This window comes from Heptranchias perlo, chromosome 4 (assembly GCF_035084215.1).
Source record: "Heptranchias perlo isolate sHepPer1 chromosome 4, sHepPer1.hap1, whole genome shotgun sequence".
NCBI classification, from domain to species: Eukaryota; Metazoa; Chordata; class Chondrichthyes; order Hexanchiformes; family Hexanchidae; genus Heptranchias; species Heptranchias perlo.
In genome coordinates, this window is record NC_090328.1 from 106176431 (window position 1) to 106195751 (window position 19321).

The 19321-nt window shown below is 42.9% G+C and overlaps 1 protein-coding gene across 1 annotated transcript in view; it reads left to right on the forward strand.

The window, feature by feature from the left end:
* The window catches only part of LOC137321174 (trans-2,3-enoyl-CoA reductase-like), a 131087-nt gene that overhangs the window by 59104 nt on the left and 52662 nt on the right, over positions 1-19321 (forward strand). Inside the window, exon 4 of the mRNA XM_067983438.1 lies at positions 5393-5496. Coding sequence (XP_067839539.1) covers positions 5393-5496 — 104 coding nt within the window. The remainder of the gene's footprint in view (positions 1-5392; positions 5497-19321) is intronic.

Below are 19321 nucleotides of genomic sequence, written 5' to 3' on the forward strand. Positions count from 1 at the left end.
AAAAAAGATATTAAGACATTTAAGATAGAAAGGGGGGAGATAATTGATAAATTAATCAAACTTAGAGAGGAGAAACCCCTGGTCCGGATGGATTGCATCCGCACATATTAAAAGATATGGAAGAGATAGCAGAGGCACTGTTACATATATTTAAAAATTCATTAGAAAAGGGAACAGCTGGTGGACAGCTGATGTGAATGGTGGACAGCTGATGTGATTCCTATATTTAAAAAAGGGAGATAGAACAAGTCCAGGGAACTGTAGATCAATTAGCTTAATGTTGGTGGTAGGAAAGATAGTGGAATCTTTACTCAAAGATGTAATAGAAAAACATCTAGAAACTGAAAATATAATAAAGAAATGTCAGCACGGATTTCAAAAGGGAAAGTCATACATGACCAACCTTATTGAATTCTTTGAAGAAGTAACAGAAAGGGTAGGCAAGGGTATGTAGTAGATGTAATATATTTGGATTTTCAAAAGGCCTTCAATAAGATACTGCTTAGTAGACTCATGACTAAGTTCTGAGCATGTGGAGTCAGGGGACAAATAGCAGAATGGATAGCAAGCTGGCTACACAAATCAAAAACAGAGAGTAGGGGTTAAAGATAGTTACTCAGACTGGCAAAAGGTGGGAAATGGTGTTCCACGAGAATCGGAGCTGGGACCACAGTTATTCATCATTTACATAAACGATTTGGACTCAGGAATCGGAAGTTCAATTTCAAAATTTGGGGATGACACCAAATTGTGGGGTATAATTAATACTAAGGAGGATTATGACAAAATACAAAAAAATATTAATAAACTTGCAGAATGGGCGTGTAATTGGCAAATAAATTTCAACATAGATAAGCGTGAGGTGGTACCTTTTGGTAGGAAGAGAAAGGAGGCCACACACTCCTTGGAAAATAAGATTCTAAATGGGGTAGAGCTAGAGAGGGATCTGGGATACACAAATCACTAAAAGTAGATTAATAAGCTTAATAAGGCCATGACAAAGGCAAATCAAGCACTGGGGTTCCTTTCTAGAGGGATAGAATTGAAAAACAGAGAAGTTATATTACACTTGTATAGAACCTTGGTTAGACCACACTTGGAATACTGTGCACAGTTCTGGTCTCCATATTATAAAAAGGATATAGAGGCATTGGAGAAGGTGCAAAAAAGATTCACAAGAATGATACCAGAACTGAGAGGATATACTTATCAGGAAAGGCTGAACAGGCTGGGGTTCTTTTCCCTAGAAAAGAGAAGGTCGAGTGGTGACCTGATAGAGGTCTTTAAAATAAGGAAAGGGTTTGACAGGGTAGACTTAGAGAAAATGTTTCTACTTCTAGAATTAGGGGGCCATAAATATAAGACAGTCACTAATAAATCCAAAAGATAATTGAGTAGAATCTTCTTTACCCCGAGAGTGGTTAGAATGTGGAACTCGCTACCACAAGAAGTAGTTGAGGTGACTAGCATAGTTGCATTTAAGGGAAAGCTCGATAAACACATGAGGGAGAAAGGAGTTGAAGGGTATCCTGAAAGGGTTAGATGAAGTAGGGAGGGCAGGAGGCTCATCTGTGGAGTATAACACTGGCATGGACCTGTTGGGCCAAATGCCGTCTTTCTGTACTGTACATTCTATGCAATTCTATGGAACTTTAATCTGTCAACTGAATTACGTTTGCATGCCCTGGTCTGATTGTCCCTGTTCGCTAACCTCACTTCACCTAAAGACTACACTTGATCTTGACTCTTTCTGAGCAATGCCCCAGGAGATCAACTAGTGTTATTTATATTTTACATAATAGAAACCTTGGTCATTTTTAATCAGAAAAATATTAGCCACTAGTGAATGGAATAATATTTATAGTTGTAAGACCTTAGGAAGATCCTCAATAGTGTCAGCATTTGAGTGTGTTGACACTAAAGGCTGTACCAATATCCAACCAAACTGGCTTTCAAAGGACTCAAAAAAGACCTGAATAATGCACTAGTGTTGTCCTCAGATTAATCAAAGAGCAACACTGTTTGGCTGTGTCAAAACGGTCCATTCAACTTGAATACTGGATGAAAAGATATAATGGTGCGAAATTTCATCTGCACTTCTGACACAGTCTTGCTATAACACCAGCTGGAGTGTGGTGGAATGGTCAAAGAATAGGCCAGGACCTGGATACATCAGGTACTGGCCTAGGACTTCCCACAGGACCATGTAAGGGCCAAGGCCTCCGTCTGCCTCTTACAAGGCCTGTGATGTGGATGGCGTGAGACTGTGGTTGGGGCGAAACCCTTCACATTGCGAGTCCCTGTCACCTTAATCTAGACGTTAATGGCGCATCTTCAGAAGTTGATACACCCAGTGGGAAGAGGCAGACTGGTCTCCTCAATGGTAGGCCCATGGCCTGGCTCCCAAAGAATTATGGTCATGGAAATATTATTGTTTAATGCGGGACCTGGGTTGGGAGGCGGCCCTGACACCACCTCCCCTCCCACTGCTATCCTTGCCACAGAGGCTGCATTTTGCAGCAACTGGGGACAGGCATGCAGCCAAGTGAGGGTGTATTTAAATGAGGTGAACTACCACTGACCCTACATATTCCAGGAGAGTCGGTGTCAGAGGTCATCGACAGGCATGATCCAGGTTTAATTGCACAGTTCACCTCCCTTATGAATTTCCGGACCAATACCCTTATGCAGCTGCACAACAGCAACTGCATTTTTTGTTGCCTTGAACAATGGTGGAGTTATTATCTCAAGGAGTGGGATTGGAGGCAGTTGAGGAAATAACCCCTGACCCCTGTGCTGAATATGTGCCTCAGTTTACCTGCTTTTATGAGATAGTCCTGTGGAGGATCCAACAACTGGGTGCTGTCCATCAGACTTTCTCTTCTATTGGTAATATTATGCCTCTCAGATTCTGATGAAATTGCATCTGTCCATTGTTTTTAAGCTGATTAATTCATGTGATTATATTTATTGTCCCATGGGATGGCTTCACGTATCAAATTTAAACCAAGATGCAAAATAGCATTAGATTGTATTTTATAATTGGATGCATTTACCTTGCACTTACCGCTCAAATAAACTTAACACCTACATACAAGACTAATCCACCAATACCCTTTTTAAAAGAGAATTAGATTGTTCAAAACAAGTTGGAATGAAAGGAAAATTGATTGAACAAGCTGCTCTACTTCCTGCCCCAGTGCTTCCTGAGCAGTGACTAGAGGCTAGGCTCCAATCATTTTATCCATCACTGACAGTGCTGAAAAGACTCTTTCTAATCCTAAATGGGCCTTTTCCTTCCAGCTCTGCTGTTTCTGATGCACAGTTGACCAGGAAAGCAGCACGTCAGACAGATGTCTGAAATGTACTTTCTGTACAGAAAGATTTTGGCCGGCTTGAAAAAGTTTTGGATTCAGGCGCATCTGTCCCTTGCTGTCCTACATCCGATTGTGAACATTAACATTTTTCATTGATTTCTCACTGTTCTGGTGGACCGTAGCTTACATCCTAATAAATTATTTGTTTACATTTTTAGAACTGGTGTAATACAATACGACTTATTGCAGTTAAGTGGTGGGTGTTTCTAACCCTGTCATTGAGGCGGTGGAGTAGATGTCCAATACTGCCAGTGTTTGATGCCTGGCAGCCAGATGTTGATTTATGTGCTGGATACCTGGTAATATGGTGTTGGAATTGGCGTCAGCGGAGTGTACATTTTATGAGTCTCGGCACAGAGCCTTGCTCAACACAAGGGTGCAGATTGGACAATCTAGAGGTCTGTGTACACGAAAAGGGATAAGCCATAGAGAGAGAGGCTGTTTGATTGTAGATGATACTGCATTTATCTCAGATATGGGAAAAGCAGATATTTTCTGTATAAGCAAAATAGGGTAACACTGTATGTCATCTTGCCCTCTTTAGTATGAAGGCCAGGATACAGGAAAGGACCTGAAGATGACAGGTCATGCTACTGCTCATGCTATGACTATCAGCCATTGTTGTCTGGTGTATGTGTAAGTGTGTGCACAGAAGGTGTTAATTAACAATTGAAGGAGACAAATATTTTCTCTCAATGAACTGAGTTCAGGATTTCTCAGCTAGCTCTACCATGGACATTAATTAAGAGGACCATTGTAACCCAATTCAATATTAATACTTTAGTTACTATTTCAAGAAGCTCACAGGAGAAATTCAAACTCTAATCTGTTACCTGAACAATATGCTTAACACTGTTATTTAATGCAAAAGTGTAATAGGTTTCATTCAATAACACTTGCAAGGGGGTCACATTAACAAACATTAAAAGCTTTGAAATTTCTAAATAAATGCAGGGAGGCCTAAACATCAAATCTGAATATGCCAGTGTTTTAAATTTTCCTTTTAATATGATTAAAGCACTGAACTTTTTATGACAACTCCTAAGTGATAATCAACTTCTAACAATACCCACATGTAGCAGATTTCTTTGCCCTAAGTGCCGTTATTAAATTTCGTATTGAGCAATAAATATGGCCTGAATGGGTCAAGAAAGGAACGGGTTGAAAATATGTTGCAGTAAAGTTTATTTCCTGTTAGAAGTGAATTGTGGGAATCTATAGCTGTATCAACACAAAGTTTGTAGTGACATTTGTGTTGACGAATGTAAAGGCCCACTAATCATTTACCGAGGAGAGGTTTAACAACTCAGCTCGGTGTGATCCCTTGCTTGAGGAATCACATTGGGATGGGTCCCAACAAGTAGGGTGAATTTTACACTTGAGGATGCACATCTGAAGCACATCTGACAAAACTGCCCATCCCACTGGGATTTTCCATGTGCCAGGAGTGCAGAAAAAGATAACTTACCCTAATGTCATATGCTATCTTTTGAAGTATAATAACTGGATAGTACTTTCAAGTAGGATGCCAATGAATGATTCCTAATCTTAGATCTGACTGTTAGTAGGTAGATAGTGTTGTGAATACATAACCGATTCACTGAAATTTTGATTTTCAACAATTCACATAGAATCGCATAGAATTTACAGCACAGAAACTGGCCATTCAGCCCAAATGGTTTATGCCGATGATTATACTCCACACGAGCTTCCTCCAACTTTAATTACCTCTTACCACCCACCCTGCTCCTGTGTCCTTCTATTCCCTTCTTCCCTCATGTTTACATCAAGCCTCCCCTTAAATGTATTAATGCTATATACTTCAACCATCCTATGTGGCAACGAGTTCCACACTCTCGCCAATCATGTTTTTAAATAAGCATTGTGCAGCAAGATATTTCCAATCGTGATTTATTTTGGATGATTTCAGTGATGTAATGGTTGCAGTGTTCACTCTGCCTTTATTGAAGTTATGACTTAAACATAACGTTGTTCCTCGTCTTGCCTGTTCACAGCTGGTCCTCCACTGAAAGAAACCAAAGTCATTAAGAACCTTGCCGTCTCCTCCATCATTACATTATACTTCAGAGACCTGGGGACACAGATCAGCTGGACCACGGTAAGGCTGAACTACATTGTAGGATTGAATGCCACAAACAGAGATCTCATGACCAGAAGGTCTCTCCTTACTGCAATGTTAAAGAATGTGACACTATTGTCCTGCTCTGGATCTGTGCATGTTACGTTTGTTTTTGTTTAAATATTGATGATACCTTTCAGCCCAGCAAGTTTTGCACAAATGGTCAGGTGATCTTTTTGAATGGTTTGCTCCAGAAATGTGATCTTCTCCCCAGTTTCTCCACACTAATCATTAATTCAAAACTATGAACATTGGGTCATGTACAGGAGTCAGATTTATAATGTTTGAGGATGAGGCAGATATGTTTATTTTTATTTACATGAAAACGGGTAACATTTACAAACAATATGAGTTATTGTCACTCCTAATGAGTGACACTTGCTGGCTCTGTTTAATTAGATAAGCTTACATCGAGTCTCAATCTAACCCAACAGATAAAAGTTTCAAACAATACTGTGACAATGACAGAAGGCAAAATTTGTTGAATTTGATTTTAAAGCCAGCTTCCAATCAATGATGATCTAAAACTGAATTTTCTGAATGTAATCACTCAGATGTTGCTTATACTCTTATAGATGTAATAGAAACAGAAAATGCTGAAAACAGGCAGCATCTGTGGAGGGATCTGAGGAGTTAATGTTAAAGTGTCTATGTCTGAATTTATCTATTCTCTCCATAGATGCTGCCTGACTTGATCAGTGTTTCCAGCATATTTGGTTTCTGATTTCCAGCATCTGCCATTTTTTACTTTTTGTTTACAGACGTAGGCTTAGATTTTCATCTTTCTGCCGAGGACAATATAGAAACCAGAAGTGTTATACATTCCTTGTGGTTTCTGCTTTTGCTCCTTGTTTTAAGGGGAGCAGGCAATAATGAACTGCTCTCTTCACTGATGGACAGTAACTTGCATAATAAAGTAGCACACAACAGCCTGGCTGATGCAGGATCATCTGTAGGAACCGGAAAATTGGTAGCATTTCTGAAAGAGAATGTTATGGTTGCTTTTTACTGTCACTGACAAAAAAAATCCAAATCTCTCTGTAATTCCTATAATAGCAATGGCTTGCCTACTAAGCCTAACACCTAACTATCTATTAGAGCCTTGTAGCCAATTGTAACAGCTCAGGTCCTTCACCTCAAAGTTGTCTCCCAGGACACATCCAGGCCCCTTACTCATTTACTCAGGTTAGTATCGAGTGCCGGCCACACTATAGTTTAAGAAAATAGATTTCTTACAGCAAAAGCAACAAATAATAAAACACACTCTTCCTTGAGGCAGAACAGAGCCTACTCAGTACATCAGCTAAAATCTTACAGCTACACCATCCTATAAGCAATAGTTCTGGATGTATTAACTACAGAAATAGTTCTGGATGTATTAACTGTGCTGCTAGAGCGAATGAGAGAGAAGCTCAAAGAGACTGAGCAAAGGATAGAGGGCCAAGAGGCAAAAGAGAGAAAGGATGATTCCAGAGATAACTTGTAGGTCTGTCAATCACAAAGCACTGCCACCGCCCATCAAGTGACCAGTTTCTCACCCTTTCACTCTTGGGGCATGATTTTAGCCTGGAAAAATGGGTGGGATGGGGGTGGGGGGCAGTAACAATTGCAAATATCTAAAACCCTTGCCAACCCGCCTCCAACCAGTTCATTTCCGGTTTTCATGGGGGCGGGATGAGTGGTGGGCCCTCAGGAGGCGGATCGGGCTTTAAAAGCGGGTCGGGCTTTAAATATCAGCAAACGTGTCCCCAACCCGTCGCATACGCACCTGCCGCCATTAATCGTAGCGGTGAGTTGGGTGGTGTGCATGTGACTTGTCTTGGAGCGGCAGGAAACTTCATTATAATATTTAAATCGGGCTCCCACAGTGCAATTGGGAGCCTGATTTATATTTATCTGCTGCCGGCTGGGTTTCCCAAGGTTCTGGAAACCCAGCAGTGAAATGGAGGCAAGAGATGCCAGCCCCAGCAGGTTAGTGCTTTTTGGAGCACTCCTTGTGTGCCAAGAAGAGCAGCAGTGCTCCTACCTGCCCCTCAAGGAAGCCTTCTGCCTCCCTCTTGACTATTGTCACCTCATTGTCGCGATAGGCGACCCATCCCCCACCAAGTGCTGATCCCAAGCCCCGATCTCTCTCTCCCTCCTTCCCGATTGCTGGGCTCCAACCAAGCCCCGTTCTCGCTAAATTGCCGGGGACTGTCCCCAACGGTCAAGAAGAAAATGATAATGAGGTCTTGGCGTTAATATTGGCAGGACCTCCTCATCCCCGGGCTTGCGGGGTTTTAGAGGTGCTACCGCGATCCCCCGTACTCTCCCCGTCTCTCCGTAAATAGCGAGGGCCCAGTTGAACCAATGAGCTACAGTGTAATACGGAAAGGAAAAAGCAGCACATTCACTGAAATAAGGACACGACAGTCTGTACTTATTGGACAATCGTGTCTCAGCAAACATTAAATAGGACAATTGGCTGTGGCACGAATACTATTTAGAAAATAGCCCACCTCCCAAAAAAAAGATGGATTATTTTGCACATGTTCGGTAAATTGACGTAACCTTTTTTTTTTACTAATCCAAAATGAAATAAGACAATTATTAGATTAACTTGACCATATGTTTAGATTGAATATGGCCCATTCCTGAATCACCTTTTGCCCTTGTACTTTTAAGCAGTAACAAATGTTTTAGGTTGACTGAATTATGTAAATGAGACTCAATTTATTTTTATAAATACACTAAAACACAGCGAGCCTCCGTGAGTGCGTTCATTAATTTGTACAAAATTGACATGCTTTTCCTCAATGCAGCTGGTTCAGTAGATATTATGAAAAATTACAGTGTTAATGATAATGTTTTACTTGAAAATGCCTAATTTATTACATTAACCTGACTGCCCTTGGAAATATTTCCGTTGCAAGGCTGTTTATGAATATTAGGCATTCAGATGATAAAGAAAAAGCATGAAGTTTGAGTGCAGGTTCTTTGTTGAGCTGTGAAATTTGATTGCTGCAACAAATCCAACAAGAAATATCAATTTTTATTCATAATACATACATTACTTACAAACGTACATAAATGTCAGACAGGAAAAGACCAGCTGATCAAAAACCCATTTGGAGAAAAAATCTGGAAAATTTCTCTCTGATCCCTCTAGGCAATCGAAACTAGTTCAGGAGAACACATTGACCATGACTTATATTAATTGGTATCTCTGCCCCGGCTTTCCATAGGAACATAGGAATTGTTAGACGAACAAAGACCAAGGTCCATCAAGTTCTCCTTCTACCATTCTGGTAGTCACATGATACAATGATAAAGGAGTTGTTCATAGCAATCAACCTCTATCAATTGGAATACAACAGACCTAGACATGAGGAAAAGCCCAGTGGTGAAGAGCTTTGGGAATCATAGGTTCAAAGTCACCTGTTCCTCCCAAGCATGCTACACTTACCACATGTCATGTCTCAAATTACTAATATACGGTATCCCAAAATATTAGTTTCTGAATGAAATCTATATAATTAACTGCTTCCATTGTCTCACTAGGGACCCTGTTCCATAGATTGATCACTCGCTCACTGAGCTATTGTTTCCACAGATTAAGTTTGAATTTACTCTCCTACAAGCGCAGGTCGTGTCCTCTGGTTCTACTGTTGTGGACAAGGTTAAATAGCTTGTCATGGTCTACATAATCTAGTCCCTTAATAATCCTAAAATCAGCAATCATATCACCTCTAAACCTTCTCTCTTCCAGTGAAAATGCTAATTTATAGAATCGGTCCTCATAATCCAATCCCTCCATCCTCTCAATCATTCTGGTTGCTCTCTTCTGTATCCTCTCAATAGCTGAAATATTCTTTTTGCACTGTAGTGACCTGAACTGCACATAATAATTCTATGTGCAGTCGTGCCAGTGATTTATAAAGTGGCAGAATTAGTTCACTATTTCGGCTCAATATTGACCTTTTAATGCATCCCAATATCTGATTGCTTTACTCACTGCCAACGAGCATTGTTGCACAGTGTATCAGGACAGACGGCACAAGTGGGCAGCCTGTTCCACAGGTCTACCATTCTCTGGAAAAAGAAGAATACATTATCTCCTTCATAGTTATGTTTTAATGCTTGTAGTCCTGGGTTTGCACATTTATTTTGCCATTTAAAAGTCTTGTGTGATATAAAACATGTAGGAGTATCAATTTTAGAATGTAGGACCTGAAGATATGTTAGACTAACAGTGTAGAACTTTCAGCAGTACCACATTATTTTTGATGGTAAATTCCATATGTACTGTTCTATGCAGGATTTTTGTCAACTAGTAAAATAAGGTATATTATAGAATAATGGAATCTTGCAGCACAACAGAAGGTGGTTTGATCCATCGTGCTTGTGCCAGCTCACTGAAAGAACTATCCACTTAGTCTAATACCCCTGCCCATTCCCCACACTCTTTTAATTTTTCCTTTGTCAAATATGTAAGTACTACAGTTTTAAAAGCTATTATGGATTCTGCTCCCACTACTGTTTCTGGTCGGCATTCCGTGTCCTAATATCCCTCTGAAAAAAAATTCTCCTAACCTCACGATTCGTTCAAGATGCTATGTGATCCCAAACATGACGAACTATGTTTTTTGCAGTAAAATATTTCCTTATCCTCATGTGAGGAGCCAGATCATGTTATGTTCCTGGAAAATTGACTGAGTTCTTGTCACATAATGGAAAGCCCTGTGGTAAAGGCTAGCTGCTATAACAGTGAAAATAAATAACATGTAGAGTGGAGCAGCTAGCGGGCACAAGCTCCAGCAAAATTGAACTCTGATGTGTTGAGCCATATTACCTGCTCCTGAGCTTGCAGCTATTCTGTGAGAAATAAGGACAGAACAGGATGAATGCAAGGGAACTGTTATGAATATCGTTGTTGCAATGCCTGTACAGCTTTTCGGTCTATCATTCTGATGGTCACCCTTGGCAACGTAAGGGGGCTTTTATTTGCTGAGACTCACCACCAGTCCCAGAAATATCCCCAGTAGCGTTCCCCCCCACCCCAGCAAGTACTAGCTAAACTTGAAATAAAAACAGAAAATGCTGGAAATACTCGGCAGGTCAGGCAGCATCTGTGGAGAAAGAAACAGAGTTATCGTTGCAGGTCGATGACCCTTCATCAGAACTGGAAAAAATAAAGATTTAACAGTTTTTAAGCTAGTACAGAGCCAGGGAAAGGGCTGGTGGGAAGTGGGGGGGGGGGGGGGAAGAAAGAACAAAAGGGAAGGTCTATGATAGTGATTAAATGACAAAAGGGATGATGGTGCAAGGCAAAGGGGTTGATAAATGTTGAGTCCAGATGGTTGTAAAGTGCTTAATCGAAAGATGAGGTGCTGTTCCTCGAGCTTCCGTTGAGCTTCATTGGAACAGTTTAGGAGGCCAAGGACAGAGAGGCCAGAGTGGGAGTGGGACGGGGAATTAAAATGGCAAATGACCGGAAGCTCAGGTTCACGTTGTGGACTGAACGGAAGTGTTCAGCAAAGTGATCACCCAATCTGCGTTTGATCTCCCCAGTGTCGAGGAGGCCGCATCATGAGCAGTGAATAAAGTTTATTGAATTGAAAGAAGTACAAGTAAATCGCTATTTCATCTCGAAGGAGTGTTTGGGGTCCTGGACTGTGGGAAGCTAAACTTGGTTTCAGAATATTCTGGTCCGAAACTATTCAGGCAAACACAGGTGACACCTATAACTTCATTCAACCAGCATAGATCAGTTGGACCGAATGGCCTGTTTCTGTGCTGTAAAATTTTACGTAATTCTATGTGATAACTTTGACATTTCTACCAATGTTTGATAATTGGCAGCTTTACCCAACTAGATTCATCAACACATATAGGACAAGATGTTGCTTAGCAACACATGTTAAACATATTGCATACATGCACTCATAATAGTAAAAGTAGATGTTGAGCGCCATAGTGTTTAAAGTCAATACTTTTTCAAATGTCAATAGCAAATTCTCTTGTATATAACATTGGAAAAATAGAAATACTAAGCCAAGTGCCCAATCAAAAAACACCAGAGGGTTTTATCTATGTAGCCATTCGGTCCTTGTTTGTGGAAAAAGGCATGTGCAAGCATCAAGGCAAAACTTTGTTGATTAATGTTCATCACACCTGCCCCACATAAGGGGGTAAATTTTAACTGAGAGCCGGGTAGCGAGCAGGGTGGGCGAGGTTTTACGGGTGCAACATCCGGAAGGTAAGTGGGCGGGTTGTGATCTGCATTCCGAACCTTAGTGACGGCAATCAATGACACTTCCGGGTTCCACGCCCAGCAGCCTGGCTGGCTGTTTGCCAGGAAGGCCTGCCAGAGCAGGATACAGCCAGGGATTAGAGGGAGGGACGGAGGGATCATGGCCCAGAGAGAAGGTCGGGGTGGGGGGGAACGGGGAGAAGATCGGGGTGGGGGAGCTGAGAGAAGATTGAGGTGGGGGGGCTGGGGAGAAGATCGGGGTGGGGGGGCTGAGAGAAGATTGGGGTGGGGGGGCTGAGAGAAGATTGGGGTGGGGGGGCCGGGGAGAAGATCGGGGTGGGGGGGAGCGTGTGGAGAGAAGATCGGAGTGGGGGGAGCCAGGAAGAAGATTGGGATGGGGGGGCAGGGAGAAGATTGGGGTGGGGGGGCCGGGGAGAAGATCGGGGTGGGGGGGGGGGCGGAGAGAAGATCGGTGTGGGGGGGCCAGGGAGAAGATCGGGGTCGGGGGGGGGCGGAGAGAAGATTGGGGTGGGGGGGCCAGGGAGAAGATCGGGGTGGGGGGCTGGGGAGAAGATCGGGGTGGGGGGCTGGGGAGAAGTTCGGAGTTGGGGGGCCGCGTTGAAGATCGGGGTGGGGGGCAGGGAGAACATCGAGGTGGGTGGCAGGGAGAAGATTAGGGTGGGGGGGTAGAGAGAAGATCGGGGTTGGGGGGGCAGGGAGCAGATTGGGGTGGGGGGCGGAGAGACGATCGGGGTGAGGGGGCTGGAGAGAAGATCGGGGTGGGGGGTTGGAGAGAATATCGGGGTGGGAGGGCGGGGAGAAGATCGGGGTGGGGGGGCGGAGAGAAGGTCGGGGTGGGGGGGGCGGAGAGAAGAACGGGGTGGGGAGGTCGGGGAGAAGATCAGGGATGGGGGCCGGGGAGTCCACCATTGGAGGGGAGGGGCATCATCGGGGGACAGGGGGTTGGCTGATCATGGGGGTCCTGTTGGCCAGGTGAGCTTGTTGGGCCTGGATGAAGCACTCCTGCTCCTCCGGGCCCACAAGCAATGCAATAAAGGCACTCGCCTCATGGATCCGGCCCTTCCAACCTGCTTTCACCTGACGTGAATGGGAAGCGATGGGAAACCCGAACAGCTATGGTTAAATTCATTTTATTATTCCAATACTCAAAATATTAAGTACCTCAAGTATCTCAATGAGGTACATTGCCCTTTTAAGTATTGTTCCACCGGATTTAAGTGGGGGCGGGACTTCCTGGTGTCTGCTCTCCACATGCAGACAAACCTGCCTGTGTTAAGCCCAGAAACAGGTGTGTTAGAGCTGGGATGCCATCCCACTCTGGAAACAGAGTATTTTTACTTCCCACCTGCTCCCAACCCACCCGTTCTTGGAGGTTAAAATTTACCCCAAGATGTTCACTTGCATATTGCATGGAGATTCATAGTCCCCATCGTTCTCTTGGTGGATCCTCTCTTGCTGCATCTCTTCTTCATCATGCATAAGTGTGCTTCTTTCCATGACAATATCGTACAGCAGATGACAAAATGCAACTCATTTCAGCTCATTATTGAAGGCACCAGAAGACAATTCCAAACACTGGAAACATTGGGGGTGAATTTTGAGCACCATTCTCCAGTCTGTCTGCCGGAACTTCACTGGAGCAGCCATGGAAACCCTGGAAAAATGCCATAACTGTCATTTATGTTATTTTGCAAGATTTCTGTGGCTCTTCCGTTGAACTTACGGCGGACAAGCGGGAGAACTTCTCAGTGTCTTAGGAGGCTAAAGGTCTGCTCTGTTATATTTCAGTCTCATGAATGTGTGTCAATATAAGCCCCTCCTTGTGGCCTCTGGGAATTATGCAGAAATATCATTAGCCACATCTGAGGTGGGTAATTCATATCTCCCAGAAGCTAACCTTGGATTCTGTCTTCAAGATAATGTGTGCTGAGCATTGCCTGCAAACTAAACATTACTTTGAACAGACTGGAATCTTGATTATCCAACGTAATGGAGGGGACTCTCCTGACAGATAATGGAAATTGGCAGGTAATGTATTCAGTCTGATGCAGTGGGGGAAGAATTACTCTTCTTGCTATGTGTAGTGAACACATCAATTCAGAACTATTTGTCCTCTATTTAGATGACCTAATCAAATGCCTTGCCTGTGCAGTTAAGACTCACTTCTTTCCATTTCAAAATCGAGGTATTCTTAAAAAAAAATGTTGGTTCCCCAGACCCAAACTCCTGACTCTCAGCAGCCTCCTGCTTCAGAGCTAGATAGATGATAAATTCTGTTAGGTATGGCGCATCTGGATCATAACTAATCATTCTGCTGGATCACGAACCCAAACTCTTAAAAAAATTAAAATGATAAATGGTTTACACAAAACTGACTCCCATGACCAGATGGTTTCCATCCCAGGGTTTTAAAGGAAATAGGTGAGCACATTGCAGATGCCCTAACTATAATCTTTCAAAGTTCTCTAGATTCAGGAACTGTCCCTCTAGATTGGAAAATTGCACATGTCACTCCGCTTTTTAAGAAAGGAGAGAGAGGGAAACCGGGGAATTATAGACCAGTTAGCCTAACATCTATTGTGGGGAAAATGCTGGAGTCCATAATTAAGGATAGGGTGACTGAACACCTCGAGAATTTTCAGTTAATCAGAGAGAGCCAGCATGGATTTGTGAAAGGTAGGTCGTGCCTGACAAACCTGATTGAATTTTTTGAAGAGGTGACTAAAGTAGTGGACAGGGGAATGTCAATGGATGTTATTTATATGGACTTCCAGAAGGCATTTGATAAGATCCCACATAAGAGACTGTTAGCTAAGATAGAAGCCCATGGAATCGAGGGAGAAGTACGGACTTGGTTAGGAAGTTGGCTGAGCGAAAGGCGACAGAGAGTAGGGATAATAGGAAGGTACTCACATTGGCAGGATGTGACTCGTGGAGTCCGCAGGGATCTGTCTTGGGGCCTCAATTATTCAAAATATTTATTAACGACTTAGATGAAGACATAGAAAGTCTCATATCTAAGTTTGCCGATGACACAAAGATTGTTGGCATTGTAAGCAGTGTAGATGAAAACATAAAATTACAAAGCGATATTGATAGATTAGGTGAATGGGCAAAACTGTGGCAAATGGAATTCAATGTAGACAAATGTGAGGCATCCACTTTGGATCAAAAAATGATAGAACAGGGTACTTTCTAAATGGTAAAAAGTTAAAAGCAGTGGATGTCCAAAGGGACTGAGGGGTTCAGGTACATAGATCATTGAAGTGTCATGAACAGGTGCAGAAAATAATCAAGAAGGCAAATGGAATGCTGGCCTTTATATCTGGAGGACTAGAGTACAAGGGGGCAGAAATTATGCTGCAGCTATACAAAACCCTGGTTAGACCGCACCTGGAGTACTGTGAGCAGTTCTGGGCACCGCACCTTCGGAAGGACATATTGGCCTTGGAGGGAGTGCAGCGTAGGCTTACTAGAATGATACCTGGACTTCAAGGGTTAAGTTACGAGGAGCAATTACACAAATTGGGGTTGTATTCTCTAGAGTTTAGAAGATTAAGGGGTGATCTGATCGAAGTTTATAAGATATTAAGGGGAACAGATAGGGTGGATAGAGATAAACTATTTCTGCTGGTTGGGGATTTTAGGAGTCGGGGGCACAGTCTAAAAATTAGTGCCAGACCTTTCAGGAGCGAGATTAGAAAACATTTCTACATACAAAGGGTTGTAGAAGTTTGGAACTCTCTTCCGCAAACGGCAATTGATACTAGCTCAATTGCTAAATTTAAATGTGAGATAGATAGCATTTTGGCAACCAAAGGTATTAAGGGATATGGGCCAAAGGCAGGTATATGGAGTTAGATCACAGATCAGCCATGATCTTATCAAATGGTGGAGCAGGCACGAGGGGCTGAATGGCCTGCTCCTGTTCCTATGTTCCTATGAATTTTTTTTAAGGATAATCAACAGTATTGATAATGGGGACGTGGAATTTTGACGCTCCGTTGTAATCTTTTGTTGGTGGTTGTATACTCTTTGAATGTTAAGGTAGCAACAATTTTATCTGTTGATAAAATGGAGGGACTGTCTGCAGCAGCTCAAATCCCAATGTGAAAGCGTTGAATGTAATCTTGTACTTGGGGAATGCCATACGACTGGTAAAATTAGGTTTGCCTCCCCAGCTGGTGCTTAATTCCACAAATGAACCTGATGTATACTGACATGTGGCAGAATAGGCCACCTGTCATCCAAATGATGCACCAATGAGCAGTACACTGTCTGATCCAAGTGATGCCTCCTCTTGGAGCCTGGAAGCATCCAGTGGCGTAGAAGTTGAATGCAGAGTGCCATCTGAATATTGCTCCATTGCTGCAGGACTGGTTTCAGGAGCTAACAAGACCTTATATACCGTTCTTCACCCAGATATAAGTAGATGTCACATCAGCTGCACTCAATAGTGAGTCCTGCAAGTCCACATCCTGTGGCCCTGAACCTCCTGGGTTATTGTCTTCTGCTGAGGTTTCTTCCGCTCCTCCAAAGTATTCAGCATTGACAGACTTGATATGACATTCATGCCATGCTGCAGAATTCATCAAGAGACTCATCATTTAGGCAATATTTCCTGCTCTGCTGATCACAAGAACTCTCCCAGCTCCCTCCAGGGCTTTAACATCTGCCTTATATTGTAGAAATGAACATGATGTGGGAATTTAGTAAACCCTGGCTAACTGCACATTCATGTTCATTGCTGCTTAGCAAGCAGTTAACAATCAAATAAAACGGTCGATTCTGGGTTAACATCCATTACAATTATGTAATCCAGGTTCAAGAGTGGGAGTAAAAAGTCATCGGTCCAGAAATTCCTTGTGTCGCAATCCTAGCAGTTATGTCTGAATCACACCTGATGGTGCCCTCCAGTGTTGACTCCGCTGGAATTTGCTTGGTTATTGGGAGGGCACCTCAATAAAATGGGACAGGCAGGTGCCAGCCCCGCCGCAGTTAAATGGGTGGCACCCACCTGCCCCATGCCCATGGAAACTCCAGTCTTGGTGTGCCCTTGGGGGAAGGGGAGGGGGTCACCCATCCTGACCCCAGCCACAATTTCCTCAACTAGAAGCAATGGATGACCAATCTGGTGGAATTTTTTTTTGAAATTTAAGTCTGGACCCCAGGGGGAGGCCAGTACACCTCCACTCACAAGGCATCTCAGCTAACACACAAGTGCCAAGTCCCAACTGAGGACCAGAAGTAGACATTTTAAAAAAAATATTCTTTCATAGGATGTGGACGTTGCTGGCGAGGCCGGCATTTATTGCCCATCCCTAATTGCCCTTGAGAAGGTGGTGGTGAGCCACCTATCTTGAACCACTGCAGTCCGTGTGGTGACGGTTCTCCCACAGTGCATAGCGAGATTTTACAACTGAGTGGCTTGTGAGGCCATTTTAGAGGGTGATTAAGAATAAACCACATTGCTGTGGGTCTGGAGTCACATAAAGGCCAGACTGGGTAAGGATGGCGGGTTTCCTGGACATTAGTGAACCAGATGGATTTTTACAACAATCAGTAGTTTCATGGCCACCATTACTGATACTAGTCTTTTTTTAATTCCAGATTTTTATTTAATTAATTGAATTTAAATTCCCCAGCTGCCATGGCAGGATTTGAACTCATGACTCTGGATTATTAGTCCAGGCCTTTAGGATTACTAGTCCCATAACATAACCACTATGCTACTGTACCCGTAATTCCCACCTTAAGGAGTCTTTGCCCGTCATTTGCCCCCCAAACACCTGCCATGAAGATCTTTATTTCTGAATTTTTTTTTGCCAATCTACAACAGTTATTGAGCTTCTTGTTATAAAAGTCAACATTTATCTAAAGAATTACGGGTGGAAATCTAGAACGAGGTTTTGTTGGTGGTTCCAATATTTCCTTAACAATTAATAACTGCAGCAAATCAACAAATAGACGGCTAGCATTCTCCTTGCGTTTTGTTCTTATAAAATCCATCCTTTAAAAGGGAAAGCTTATAAGTTATTAATAACTAGACATTTCTGGAAATGGAATAATTCCTGATCAAGTGACTCACCCTGAGAACGGTTAAATAGGGAAGTGAGCTCACCGATCGACCCAATGCTTCCCAGGTTATAAAGAGAATAAGGAAGATTATTATGGGTTTGTGTTGTAAAGGATATGACGTATCTGGAGACCACATCTGGCGTATGGGCATTCTGCTTCTAAGTGGGTACCTTAGAAGTTATTTGAGCTTTGCAGCACGCTGCAAGGTTAACACCAAAACTTAGATGACTGAGATATGAGGAGTGACTGTGGATCCTGGGACTTTTCCCTTTTGAGAAGACAAAATGAAGAGGAACCAATAGAAGTTTTTTAAGAATTTTGAAGGAGTTTTAGAATCTGTAAGCAGATGAATTTTTAAATTGTGAGGACAGTTTCAAAAAAGAAAAGGGTTAATTCGATAGGCTCGTTGGACCAATGGTCATCTGCTGCTAATCATAGAATCATAGAAAGGTTACAGCTTGGAAGGAGGCCATTCGGCCCATCGAGTCCGCACCGGCTCTAGGAAAGAACAATCCAGCGAGTCCCACTCTCCTGCCCTATCCCCGTAGCCTTGCAATTATTTTCTTTCAAGTACTTATCCAGTTTCCTTTTGAAGGCCATGATTGAATCTGCCTCCACCACCCCTTCAGGCAGTGCATTCCAGGTCCTAACCACTCGCTGTGTAAAAAAGTTTTTCCTCATGTCACCTTTGGTCCTTTTGCCAATCACCTTAAACCTATGTCCTCTGGTTCTTGACCCTTCCGACAATGGGAACAGTTTCTCTCTATTTACTCTGTCTAGACCCTTCATGATTTTGAATACCTCTATCAATTCTCCTCGCAACCATCTCTGTTCCAAGGAGAACAATCCCAGCTTCTCCAGTTTATCCATGTAACTAAAGCCCCTCATCCCTGGAATCATTCTAGTAAATCTCTTCTGCACCCTCTCAAAGGCCTAAATCTTTCCTAAATTGCGGTGCCCAGAACTGGACACAATACTCCAGTTGTGGCCGAACCAGTGTTTTATAAAGGTTCATCATGACTTCCATACTTTTGTACTCTATGCCTCTATTTATAAAGCCCAGGAACCCGTATGCTTTTTTAATCGCTTTCTCAACCTGCCCTGCCACCTTCAACGGTTTGTGCACATATAACCCCAGTTCTCTCTGTTCCTGTACCCCTCTTAGAATTTTGCCCTTTAGTTTATATTCCCTTTCCTCATTCTTCCTACCAAAATGTATCACTTTGCAGCTTTCTGCGATAAATTTCATCTGCCACGTGTCCACCCATGCCACCAGCCTGTCTATATCCTTTTGAAGTCTATCATTATCCTCCTCACTGTTTACTACCCTTCCAAGTTTTGTGTCATCTGCAAATTTTGAAATTGTGCCCTGTACACCTGAGTCCAAGTCATTAATGTATATCAAGAAAAGCAGTGGTCCCAGCACTGACCTCTGGGGAACATTGCTGTGCACCTCTATCCAGTCCGAAAAAC